At 44.8% G+C, this 12093-nt stretch overlaps 1 protein-coding gene across 10 annotated transcripts in view; it reads right to left on the bottom strand.

Annotated features, from left to right (window-relative positions):
* The window catches only part of CAMK2D (calcium/calmodulin dependent protein kinase II delta), a gene marked incomplete at its 3' end in the record, with an annotated part of 146648 nt that extends 136180 nt beyond the window's left edge, over positions 1 to 10468 (bottom strand). For 3 of the 10 annotated variants that reach the window (XM_081876978.1, XM_081876977.1, XM_081876979.1), the window contains exons 1-2: positions 9241 to 10460; positions 7599 to 7693 (exon numbers count right to left, since the gene is read on the bottom strand). In XM_081876978.1, the coding sequence (XP_081733104.1) occupies positions 7599 to 7693; positions 9241 to 9305 (160 nt within the window). In that variant the 5' untranslated portion in view covers positions 9306 to 10460. Of the gene's footprint in view, positions 1 to 7598; positions 7694 to 9240 lie in introns of all 10 variants that reach the window. The other 7 variants (XM_081876975.1, XM_081876982.1, XM_081876976.1 and 4 more) reach the window with 6 other exon arrangements.
* Positions 10469 to 12093: the final 1625 nt, after the last annotated feature.

Here is a 12093-nt window from a genome sequence, read left to right as displayed (position 1 = left end):
TTTCCTCTGGCTGCTGGCCTGGAGAAAGAGTTATGTTCCATCATTAAGCTAAGTGTATGTGTACAACAGCATTTGTTGTCCCTCGTCTTCCCTCCTTGTTGACAGTTAAACTGTAGGATCTTTGGAACAGAAAGCTGCCCAGCTCAGAGCCGTCTGTTTACACAGATGGAAGAGAAGCTTGTTTTCCTTCCGCGAGAACGGTTGGGAGGTAGAACACCCCAGCACTGGAACTATTCTATACCAAACTGGCCAAACTGTGACTACACAAGGCATCCAACATACTTCGGTGTGGCTCCCAGACAATTCCAGATGAAAGACTAGCTCTTTCTCTTCTTTGCAGCCCACACAGGGATGCAAGGGAAGGAGGAGAGGTTGGTCTAAACTCCACATGGGAGACTGAGTTGGCAACTGTGACAATAAGCTTGGGGTTCAACCCAATATTAGCCACACTCAGAGGAGACCCATTGAAATGAATGGATATTCATTCCAATGGGTCTACGTGGAGTAAAACAACCCTTGGCCTCTTGAACTATTGCAAGCTGTGGTCCTGGTTTTCAGCCAAGGAAGAACAGGTCTGCCAGGAAGTATCTTGTGAAACCACCCGGATATATTTTTGTGGGGAAGTTACACTGACTTGATGTCTCCCTGCCTCTGCCCACTCTAGGGAAATAAGGAATGTTGCATTTGACTGTGCCAATGGATTAAATCCCACACTTTTGATGAACGCTTGTATAGAAATTGAATATTAATAAATAAAGAATGAAAAGAGAAGCTGTGGCAGGACACAACCCCTTGAATTTGCAAGCCACCTTAATAATAATAATAATAATAATAATATATCCTGCCCATCTGGCTGGGTTCCCCCAGCCAATCTAGGTGGCTTCCAAGCACATATAAAACATAATAAAATGTTAAATATAAAACTTCCAGATAGAAAGCTGCCTTCAGATGTCTTCTGAAAGATGTGTAGTTCTTTATCTCCTTGACAGCTGATGGAAGGGCGTTCCACAGGGAAGCAGCCACTGCTGAGAAAGCCCTCTTCCTGGTTCCCTGTAACTTCACTTCTTGCAGTAAGGGAACTGCCAGAAGATCCTCAGAGGTGGACCTCAGTGGTCCGGGCTGAATGATGGAGGTGGAGACACATAATTATTATGAAATATCCCCATAAAAATGGCAACATGCAGGTATTAACTATAAGAACACAAGAGCCCTACTAGATGAAACCAAACGGGTCATCCTCTCCAGCATCTTGTTCTCACAGTGTAATAGCCTCCTCTCATTTAAGTTCCTCAGCAGCTGGGATTCAGATGTGTATCGCCATTGGTGCTGACTTAGCTCTGGCCAACCAGGAAGTTCTTGGGCCTGAAGGAACGTGTCTTGTTTTTTCCTCATGCAGGAACATGGTGGTAGTAAATAAATTCAATGGATAAGTGCTAATAAACGTTATCCAAACTACGATAGCCATCTGGAACTTTCATGACGAGAAGCAATATGCCACTGAATACAGATGCTTGGGAGCAACAGCAGGCAAGTGCTGTTCCCTTCGTTCTCTTGTTGTATACTTCCCGAAAGCATGTGGGATGCAGGAAACTAAATTAGCTGGACCTTTGTTTTGAGCCAGCAAGGCTCTTTTTCTCTTCTCATGACCATGCTTTGGAGACCGAAGCCGGCTAAGCAAGCTCAGTCTGGCTCCTGAAGGAGAAACCAGGTGTGCAGTCAGCAGTCTCCAAAGAAGCACATCCTGTGGTGAACTCCCTCTGAGCTCAATACATTCCACACTGATCCTTTCAGGGACAGGCAGGATCTGAGCAGGCTTAGCTACCTCTTGCTCTGCAAACAACTGTGCAAGCAAGACCTTATTGGGCTTTAGAGAAAACTGATGCCCAGATCAAGCTGCCACAATCAATTTTGGACCACAAACTGGATGATGATGATGATGATGATAATAATAATAATAATAATAATAATAATAATAAATTTTATTTATACCCTGGGGTGGCTAACACCAGATATAAAAACAATTGATTAAAATACAACTTAAAAACAAGATTAAAATACAACATTAAGACCGAGCCTCATTTCAGTAGAAACTCAAATAAAACTTTTGGGGGATGAAAACGTCAAATCTTCACCAAGGCCAACTATCCAGACTGGTCCTACGTGGGCCAGAAAAAAGCCAGGGAAGTCCCCAAATAGGAGTTCCATCACAGAAGGAGAATGGAAAAAGGAAAGAGGGGAAGGGGATCAAGTTGATGAGCCTGCTCAGAGCCCCACCATCACAGAAACAAGTAGGGGTGGGAAAGAAACTCTCTTCCTTCCGAGTCCCTTTCCTAATCCATTCCAATGGAGTAGGAGAAGGCATCTCCAGTGAGCGTTATTAAAAAGTGGATGTGCTTCTTTTCCCAAGCAGAAGGACAGAAATAGAGCATTGGTTCCTAACTGGTGGTCCATAGATCCCAGGCAGCCCATGTGAGCCACTCAGGTGATCTGTGGCACCATTCCCAAAACCAAAATAGAGATATAAAAAAAAATTCTAAAGTAGGGGGTCCAACACTTGGCTTCTGAAAAAGCACAGGGTCTGCAGTACTTAGCTAATTGGGAGCCACGGAAGTATGGTAATAAAGAAAGTGAAGCCTGGGGTGGGGTGGAGCAGCACTGAGCATGTTTGGGCAGGACAAGTGGGAAAGGTAAAGCAACTTCCATTTTCTCTCTCCTCTCATCCATTTATTTTAATTTTTTTGCTTCAGCTTCCATTACATGTTTAATCATTATGTCCCATAGAAATATTCTCTTACCTCACCCATACACCTTTTTATTTGATTCAAAATATTTGCTTATTTTATAAAAGCATCTCTTCTACATATTGCTACTAAATTGTGAATTAAACAGTTGTAAACTACTATTCTTGGAACATCAAAGTATTTTATTCTTCTTCAAAAATGAGGCACCGAAAGAACTATAGATCAACAGACAGACGTGAGCAGCAATTCACATTGAGGTGATTACCGTAGGAACCCAAGTGCTTGAGAGAAAACGTATTACAAAACTGTACATGTTCAGGTGTTGCTGAGATCACTCACCAACCTGAAATTCACAAGCCAAGAATGCCAATGTAGAAACAGATCCAGAATGCTGATTTACCCATCTGATTTCCAAAGTTGCCTCTAGCCATACAGAGTCACAGAAAGTATGCCCTCAGGATGCCAAAAAATAAATTACAGGTTCTATTCCCTTTTCCTCCTCAAACTGTCTTGCATATGAAAGAGAAGGCATTTTTAGAATCACAGAAAACATTCATGGCATGACAAACAAGCTACTGTTTGACTTCCACTGTGCTCAGCGAGAAAGCCCACAATGTGTGAATTAAATAGGCAATCTTGAAATGTTGTCAAGAGCGATGCACTTAAATATGCAAGAGAGAGATGTAACAGAAGCAATGCCAGTCTTTAGGGCTGAAACATTCCTGAGAACACAAGCCTGCATGTACAGCTGCTGCCTACTGCTAAAATGCACAATGTTTACCATCTGATGTACACCACTTGATGACTGCAATGTATGTTCATCATTTGATAATCAAGGACTACAGCGAGAGCTTCCCTACACTTTCAAATAAAATGCTTTTAAATAAGAGTCCATCCCCACATTTCTTGCGGCAAATCACATCCCTAATAATGCTGTGATGTTACTGCGCTTCGTAGAACTGGCTCTTAAGTGATTCAAGATCACTACAGACACAAATGGATACAATTGGGTAATAGGGTCATAATTTGCCGTGGGTTCTTTATTTACAGTGGTACCTCGGGTTAAGTAGTTAATTCGTTCCGGAGGTCCGTTCTTAACCTGAAGCACCACTTTAGCTAATGGGGCCTCCAGCTGCCGCCACGCCGCCGGAGCACGATTTCTGTTCTCATCCTGAAGCAAAGTTCTTAACCCGAGGTACTATTTCTGGGTTAGTGGAGTCTGTAACCCGAAGAGTATGTAACCTGAAGCGTATGTAACCTGAGGTACCACTGTATTTAGATTCCTTATTTATTTATGCTCCTGCCCCCTTTTTCAAGGGCTTCAGAGTGGTAGATACAGAACCCTCATCCTCATACTGACTGGACCCAAGCCGGCTTCTATTCTGAGATGGGTCTACATAGCAGGCACTCACAGACGATGCTCTATGTCACAAAACATTTAAAATCCTTCATACACATCATTATTCCCTGTTCAAGGAAGTTTTTAATGTGTGACATTTTAATGTATTTTAATCTTTGTTGGAAGCCGCCAAGAGTGGCTGGGGAGACCCAGCCAGATGGGCAGAGTACAAATAATAAATTATTATTATAATATTATATATTTGTGCCACATCCTTGTTTGAAGGGGCGTGCTAAGGATTAAGATAACTAAATAGTTCTTCAATATGGTATTATGTAGCACCTCAAGAAAGCTATAACTTAAAGTGAGGGGGGAAAGTATTTGATCCCCTGCTAAATTTGCCTGTTTGCCCTCTGACGAAGAAATAACCAGTCCATAATTTTAATGGTAGGTTTACTGTAGCTGTGAGAGGCAGAATAACAACAGGAAAACTCCCCAGAAACCCAGAAGACAAAAGTCAGAGATTGATGTGCATTATGATGAGTGAAATAAGTATTTGATCCCCTATCAACCAGCCAGATGTCAGGCTACCTGGTATCTTCACTGTATGTAACGAGCTGAGATTAGATGCACCTGCTGTAAGGGAGAGGTTTTACCTGTAATCCCAGCTCGTTACAGTACCTGTACAAAAGAACACCTGTCGACAGAAGCAATGGGCACCTCTTATTGTTCTCTTATAATGGCAATGTCACCCACCTGAGAGGTGCTGGAACTGAGCTCCGTCAAGTTCCAGCTGAAAAAAGCCCTGTACAGTATATATGTATCATACTCTCAATTACCTAAAACCAGGAATTTATCATCCTCTCATCATCATTCTAGCTGCTTCTCCATTCCCTTTTCTTCCTTTCCTCTACCCATCTCCATGCCTTTGATGTCTTCCCATCTTTACATAGAATTCCATGTGGAAAATATTATCATCATCATCATCATCATCATCATAAAAAACAAAGGATGCTGTTTTAGACAAAGACAGACCACTGCTCCATTTTTCTTCAACATTGTCTACACTGCCTGGTAGCGGCTTCTGTAGGGTTTCATACAGGAGACCTTCTCACTCCTACTTGGAGACACTAGGGGTTGAAGAAAGTACTATCTGCATGCAAGGCACATGCTGCTAAGCTACAGCCCTTTCCCAATCAAAATATGCTACGTTTCTGTCACGTGACCGCCTTATTTTCTTTTTCAAGCCAATAAACTATTATTCAGAAACCCTGGGTAGTATGCTACTAAATCTTACACTGAATAGACCCACTGAAATGGAATTTGGTTAGTCAAGGCTGACTTAAATACATTCATTTCAATGCAACTAAGAGTGTGACTTAACTGGATGCCACCCATTAAGGATGAAATATTCTGTGCCTTTTAACACATTTGGGTAATGTATCAAGATTTGTACCACACAAAGACTTTTGTTTCTCTTTCATACGCACACACAGAGAGAGAGACAGAGAGAGAGAGAGAGAGAGAGAGAGAGAGAGAGAGATTTACATAAGCAGAAGGCAAACTTTATGCCTGCAATTACACCACTTGGGTTTAAATCCAAAAAACAAAGGCTATGGATTTGCACACTATATCCACAAAATGGAATTCCTAAGAACGTAACACTCCTAGTTTAACACCACTAAGGGTGGTGTTGAGGAATAGTTCAAGTGTTACACGAAATGCAGTAATCAACCAACAGTTCTGACTTACAATTTTAAAATGTAAATTACAGAATGAAGATGGGTGGTCACATCTTTCATTCAACCAACTTTGATGTGTAATTGTGCTTTCATGTTACACATAGCTCTTTATCAGGCAATTCATTATAGCTCAGGTATTTAACTATTGGAATTTTTTATTCCCTGCATCTAGCCCAACAACAGTTGTCTATGCTAGGTATTTAAGCATTCTCCAAAATCTACTGGGAATTCCTTATTGTTCCTTCAACACAATGGTTGCTAAAAATATGACAAGCAAAATTCCATACACATCAGTGCTACGCAGTTTGAGCCTGCAAAACCTACTACAATTTTTTTAATGTTTGCATTAATGTTTACACACAGAGAGGATTAATAATATATTTTAAAGGCAAACATGTGTGAGCTGCTGAAGTAAAGGTGCACTAATTCTATTCAGTTTTATACAGCACATACGGTAAATGCCACAGCAAAATATGTGAACTAAAAATGACAAAGAAAACTCTAATAATGTAATACTGCATCCCCCAAACTCACTCTAGTATAAATAAGAATAAGACTATGATCCTAAACATACTTGCTTGGAGATGCATCCCATTCAAGAGTAGAACTTACTTCCTGGTAAACATACAAAAGGATCCCATTTAATTCATAGGACCTACCCCTGAGTAAACATGACTTGGCTTAGACTGCCAGGCAGGCTGCAGATGGCAGTCTATGAACACTACTCTCTTGAACTGTTTGAGCTGCCTTAGGAATTCAAGGTACATGTAATGACAAACACATAAAATTAGGTCAAAAAAATAAAAAAATAAACCCAGGCAAGCAAATTCTTGCCCCATAGTTCCCCTTAATATTTTTTTTTTAAAAAAATCAGGACATAAATGGAAGGTTTGCACACTGAACAAACACTTCAGTTCATTTCTACGCTCATAAAGAGGCCAGAAATTAACATGAAAAGTACAGATGTTAACAGGGAATAATCCATAATTCTCAAAATCCTCATACAAGCACTTCAGTGTGGATTTACCAAGAATACACCACCATAAGGCCTACTTTCATTAGTTGAAAGAGCCAAGCACACACATATAGTTCCGACTTCTCCTAGACCAGCACCGCTGAAATGAATAGGAAGCTGCCCCATGTCCAATTTCCATCGGAGACATGAATGATGCATTTTGCAGAAAGCTCTGGACCCAAAACAATGGAGCTCATATAAAACCACCACAAAATAAACAGCCAAATCTGGAAGTCGTGAAGTGGAGAAACAATGCACAACGGAGGTGAAGATAATTCATTTAAACATGGCCACTTGGCTCGCAGATCATCTGATAAAATTAGATCTATTTTCAACCAAAAACATGAGTGTAGAAGAAGCAGGGAATTTTCCTCTCAAGGGGTTTTTTTCATGTTAAATATGCCAGAGTGAATTAAGTTCATGTGTAAATAAAACAGGAGTGTGCAATTCCATTACAATCTGACCTCCTTTTCTCCAGTAAAAGCTATAAGAAGGAGAACTTATTTCCTCAAAATGCAATAACAGAGCTCATTTGGAAATTACAACTCCAAGTTGTTCATCTAATTAGCACTACAGGCAATCTCTAAGCAGTATCATAGGAATATGCTAAGTTAAATATGGTCTTCCCAAACACAGAAACACACACAGTGGGAAAGAGGGGGCCCTCATTTTCACTCCATGCAATCAACATTGTTTTATATCACAATTCGCTTAGATCTGCATAAATACAAAATAATTCACATTAGATTGGGAATACCCACCCCTTGCCGATAGCTTTTTAGTGTTGATAATCTTGGCAGCATATTCTTGTCCAGTAGTGATTTTCATACATCTTCTCACCACTGAAAAAGCTCCCCTGTAAGCCAATAAATCAGAGAAACATCAGTTTCAAACTGGGGGGGGGGGGACTGCGCTACTTCATAAATGGTCTAGTAATTTAGAGAGCATTAACCAATTTGAGCAGTGTCAATATATGAAGGCATGAGAATGAGCACAACATGGCAATCAGCCCTAATTTGATGGACTGTAACAGTAAATTGTATTTAAGATGTGAGCATAAGCCATATCATTAACAGACTGAATAAATGTACATCTCATTATAAGTGGCAGTATTGACACATAGGAATTGTGTATTTTTCACAGAGTTTTGATTGAAAGGTGTAGCCTGAATATATTCCTGTGGTGGAATTTTATTTTATTTTAGGTACTGATTTTTTTTTAAGCAGTCCCTCCTGTGATCCTGTAAACATGGCACTTTGTGTTTATTTAAGCATAAACACTCATGTCACACTGGAGTGGCTAGGATGCAATAAATCTTAATAGATGCAGTCCTGAGCCAGAGCATTCATTTACAATTCCCTTGAAGAGGAAGAGCACTGGAATTAGACTGCTCTTCATGACATGTTCACCATGTTAATACCACTCCTGCCGTCCGGTCAAACATTTTCAAGTCAATTTATATAACAAAATCACACTGTATTGAATTCGCACATTTTTAAAAAAATGGAAGAGAAGGAGAGAAATGCAAATCAGAAGGCAAAACACAGACCTAGTGGATTGAATTCTAAGCAGTCTGTGGTTATAGGGAGATTAACAAGCATGCTTCTTTACGTTTCCTAACACCTGGGTGCAGGCTGTGTGTCACCCCATTTCAGATTGTGATGTTGTTGTTTTCCTGGACGTTGAAATTTGAGCCACCCACGCTGCCCAGGGGCAAATTGAGTCATCTGTGGCTCTCTCCCATCCCCTGTGCCCCTCTGCAAGGAACGAGGGAGAGAAGGGGGGGATTTTGTGCCATTATTTTGTTCCCAACCAGACTGATGGATGTAAGAACACAAATCCCTAATTAACAAAGCGGCGGGCGGGGAAGGAGACCCACGCAGGGAAGCCTAGTCTGCTTTGACAGGGTTGCCCTTCCTTCATATCGAAATGCATTGTGTATGTGTATACTGTGTATTCCACATACTCTACTGACAGGGCTGAACTTTCTGCATCAATAAACGTGGCACCACATCGTCCGAGGCACAACACGGACCTTGCATGCAAAAGGAGGGCGAGAGAAAGGAAGACAGCTGCGTCGCCTTCCAATATGCATCTCTGCTTCTCCCTCCCCTTCCACTAGATCCGGCCATGGAGTTGAACTCTGCGGCGGTTCAAGCCGCCGCACCACCCGAGGTGTGTGTTTGTGTGCGTAAAATTCAGCGGCAAGCTTTTTAGCAACGCGCTGACCCTTTTGCCAAGGGCTGACCTAAGGCAGGGATCAACGCACCTTTGCCCCCGCCGCCAGTGTGGTTCTCCTCTCAGCTGTCAACAGCGTGCCCCCCTTCGCTGCCCTGCTCCTCTCGCCACCCCCAAGCCCGCCCTCCCGCAGGCAGCCTGTCCCTCTGCTCGCCCCCGACTTACTTGCCGAGCTCCTCGAAGAGCTGATACTCGTCGGTGAACCGGGTGCAGGTGGTGGTCGAAGCCATCGTCCGCCGGAGGGCTCGCTCCTGCTGGCGCCACCGAGGAAGGCGAGGAGGAAAGGTAGGCTCGGCAGGGGGCGCGGGCAGGACGCGGCGGGGGAGGGCAGAAGCGCTTCTCCTCCTCCTCCTCCTCCTCCTCCTCCTCTCGGCCACGCTCCCTCTTGGCAGCTCCTTTCCACTTTCCGGCTGACTTGTTTGTTTGCGAGGGTTATAGAGCAGGAGGGGAAGGAGAGGGAGGGCAGGAGGGCGGCGCTCTGCTCCCCCCTCAGTCCCCGCGACCTTCCTCCTTGGCAAATGCTCGGGCGAGCTGTCTAGGGGAAAGGTGCCATCCGACGGAGAGGACGCAAAGGCGACGACAGAGGCGCGGAGAGTTGCACGAGGAGCCTCGACGGGCTTATTCAGCAGCAGCTACTAGGGATCGGAAGGCGAGGTTGTTGGAGAGGGAAACAGAAAAACGGGAGGCGAGGGCGACTCGGACGCCTCGCGCCGACCAGCCCTTCTCCGTGGGCGAGGAAGGGTTGCGCTCCGGGCAAAGGAGCGCAGCAGGCGGGGAGTTGCGAGGCAGCGGGGGCTCGGGCGCTTCTCCTCCTCTTTCTCCTCCCTTCTCTTCCTCCGGCGGCTCCCCCCGCCGCTCTGCGCTGTGCCACACCTCCCTCTAGCGACGGCTAGGCAGGCCCGTTCGCCCGGCTGGGCACGGCGAGGCTCGCCCGACCTCTCCCGCTCGCTGTGCCGCCCTTCCTTCGTCTAAGCCTCCGCGGCTTCTACACACCCGCGGGAGGGGACCGGAAAGGTCCTTGCTCGAAGCGATAATCCCGCTTCCTCCCCGGCTCTTTTGTCCCTGGGGCGTGTGAGCCCGCGAATGCTCCCGAGAGGGTCGTCTGAATGGGCGAGGGTTGCTTGGGTTGTTTGGTTTTGTTTCCCCCCTCGGCGGATGCAAAGGAAAGGACGTTGCGACTCCGTGTGCTCGCACTCGCCTAAACGAAATACTCGGTTCCGTCCTTAATTGCAGGGTTGGTGAAATGTATTTCTAATGCCTTTTGAAACTCCGGCCTTGAGCCGAGCCCGCCTTCGGAGGAGAGACTCTTGGTGCCGCTCTTCTCCCTCCCGCTGCTCGCCCAAGCCGAAGCCTCCGCGGAGGGAAGCCGCCCCACCCTCCCGGGTGATTCCATCCGCCCTTCACAGCGTTCCATCCAGTGGCGTCACAATCGACACGCTACCTCGTGCGTTCTACCCAGCCAGTCTCCAGCAGGGAAAAGACGCGGAGGGGGGGGGGCGAGGAAAGAGAGTGGGGGAGAATACAACGCAGTTTCCGACCTGTCGCGAGATAATGCAAGCTCTTTTAAAGCGGGGAGAAGACACAGAAGAGGGGCTTTTGGGATGTTGTTCATCCTGAATGAGCTAGGATAGCAGGCTCTCATCTATGACATCCTCCCCCCCCCCCCATTCCCAGTTCTGATGGGGAAAGTTCTCCCTTTGTTTAAACGCACAGCATTAGCCCTATAGATAAAAATAGAATATATATAAATGTTGAGAGTCTCCTTCAGATGTAGGGGAGAGTAGACCAGCATACCAAGGGTGTGAATCTGTGCACACTGACTTGGGGGGGGGGGTTACTCCCAGTGAGCTCAGTGGGATTTATTTCTCTGCAGACAGGCCTAGAGCAGAGCTTTCCAAACTCTTCATGTTGGTGACACACTTTTTAAGACATGCATCATTTTGTGAGACGGAAATTCAGTTTTACTAGCAAACGGGAGGTTAAGCTAACCCTTTCCCAGGCACACAGGGAGCTTTTGCTTGACACACCTACACTCTGCGACCGACACACTAAGGTGTTGCAACACGCAGTTCGGCAAGCTCTGGCCTAGAGGGTTGCACTAGTGAAACTGCTGTCCCATGCTTGTTTGCTAGGACTATGTGTGAAATGTGTATTGTTTTGCATAGTTACAATCCTGCCGCAGTCTTAATTTTTCTAGCAGCACTCCTGTTTCAAAGAACCTATTCGAGAAGCAGAAATGCAGAAGACAAGCAATTCTTCCCATGGAGATGCATTGATCTGAAAACAACCTAAGGTTTTTCCAGAGGACCTGTTTATTGAGCATTCAGCATTATGCAGGAAAGTCCGAGTGAAGTCAGGAGGAGCAAGTTCCGTTGGATAAAGCAATGCTTTGAGCAAACCTGCCATGCAGATGGGGCTTAAGTGGTTTGCTTAAAGGCAAAAGTACCCAGGGAGCTAACTCTGGGGCCCACATGTCCAAATTGGCATAGCTGAAGCAAAACAATGGGTGCAGCCAAAGCAGGAAAGTCATACATTCCCTCCCCCATCAGTTATAAATGCTGACCGTGGTCTCCATCTTACTTCATCAACTACAGTCATACCTTGGAAGTCAAACGGAATCCGTTCCGGAAGTCTGTTCGACTTCCAAAACGTTTGGAAACCAAAGCACGGCTTCTGATTGGCTGCAGGAAACTCCTGAAGCCTATCGGAAGCTGCGGAAGCCCCGGTGGATGTTTAGGTTCCAAAGAACATTTGCAAACCGGCTCACTCACTTTTGTGTTCGGGAGCCAAAACGTCCGAGTACCAAGGCGTTCGGGATCCAAGGTACAATTGTACTAATATTGGAACTTATGCTTCCTCCCTCCCCCCCAACTCCAAAATATAATTTGCTGCCTGCCAACTAAATCCATTTATGCTTAATCTTCCCCACCCCACCCCAAAATATTATACCCTGCCTTCTACCTGAATCCATTCATTTCATCATAGAAAACACCACCTCTGTTCCCTCATCATTTTTGC

Source organism: Podarcis erhardii, assembly GCF_964252035.2.
Source record: "Podarcis erhardii genome assembly, chromosome: 9".
NCBI lineage: Eukaryota > Metazoa > Chordata > Lepidosauria > Squamata > Lacertidae > Podarcis > Podarcis erhardii.
Note: the sequence above shows the minus strand (reverse complement) of the source record. Positions and strands in the feature narration are given on the sequence as shown.